Source organism: Etheostoma cragini, unplaced genomic scaffold (genome assembly GCF_013103735.1).
Source record: "Etheostoma cragini isolate CJK2018 unplaced genomic scaffold, CSU_Ecrag_1.0 ScbMSFa_80, whole genome shotgun sequence".
Lineage (NCBI taxonomy): Eukaryota > Metazoa > Chordata > Actinopteri > Perciformes > Percidae > Etheostoma > Etheostoma cragini.
In genome coordinates, this window is record NW_023269428.1 from 107,880 (window position 1) to 108,914 (window position 1,035).

At 62.7% G+C, this 1,035-nt stretch overlaps 1 protein-coding gene across 1 annotated transcript in view; it reads left to right on the top strand.

Moving 5' to 3' along the window:
* Positions 1 to 159: 159 nt before the first annotated feature.
* The window catches only part of LOC117941481 (TBC1 domain family member 9B-like), a 16,392-nt gene continuing 15,516 nt past the window's right edge, over positions 160 to 1,035 (top strand). The window contains exon 1 of the mRNA XM_034866495.1: positions 160 to 899. Within this exon, the coding sequence (XP_034722386.1) occupies positions 222 to 878 (657 nt within the window). The 5' untranslated portion in view covers positions 160 to 221 and the 3' untranslated portion in view covers positions 879 to 899. The remainder of the gene's footprint in view (positions 900 to 1,035) is intronic.

Genomic DNA, 1,035 nt, shown 5'->3' on the forward strand with positions numbered 1-1,035 from the left:
CCTCTGACCCGTCTCCCTCTAACCCGTCTCCCTGACCCGTCTCCCTCTGACCCTTCTCCCTCTAACCTGTCTCCCTCTGACCCGTCTCCCTCTAAGCCGTCTCCCTCTGACCCGTCTCCCTCTGACCCGTCTCCCTCTGACCCACCTGTCTCTAACCCGTCTCCCTGACGTGTCTCTTTCTCCAGGAGCAGTTCATCGAGCTGTGTAAGACTCTGTATAACATGTTCAGTGAGGAGCGAGAGGAGCAGCAGCTGTACCACTCCATCGCCACCGTGGCCAGCCTGCTGCTGCGCATCGGAGAGGTCGGCAAGAAGTTCAGCAACGGGGGGGGCAGGAAGTCGGAGGCCGCTCAAGTCCCGCCCACCGCATCCCAGTTGCCACCCATCATGTCTCAGGCTGCGCCCACCAACACGCAGTCTCCACTCCCTATCGCCCCCCAGGCCCTGCCCCCTGCCTACCCTCAGGCCCCGCCCCCTGTCGACCCCCAAGCCCCGCCCCCTGACGCACTGTGCCGGGCCTTGGCTGAGGCCCAGCTGGAGCCGGCGCCCGCGGCGGCGTCAGACGAGGAGGCGCGAGACGACGGGTCGGTGTCGTCCTACTCGGTGGTGAGCGCGGGCTCGCTGGGGTGCGAGGACATCGCCGACGACACGGTGCTGGTGGGTGGCGGCCAGCAGAGGCACGGAAGCGTGCTGGATTCCGATTGGTCGATCAGCTTCGAGCAGGTGCTGGCCTCGCTGCTGACGGAGCCGCCGCTCGTCGACTACTTCGAGAAAAAGACAGACGTACGAGACAAGATGGCCGCTTGCGAGGCCAAGAGGGCGGTGCAGCGGCAGATAAGCTCCGCCTCCGAACAAGAAATCACCCAGCATTCAATCTGAGTCACATGTCTGTCTGCCTGTGTACCTGTCTGTTTACTTGTCTGCCTGTTTACCTGTCTACGTGTCTACCTGTCTGTCTACCTGTCTGCCTTTCTACCTGTCTGTCCACCTGTCTGCCTGTCTCCATGTCTGTCCACCTGTCTGCCTTTCTACCTGT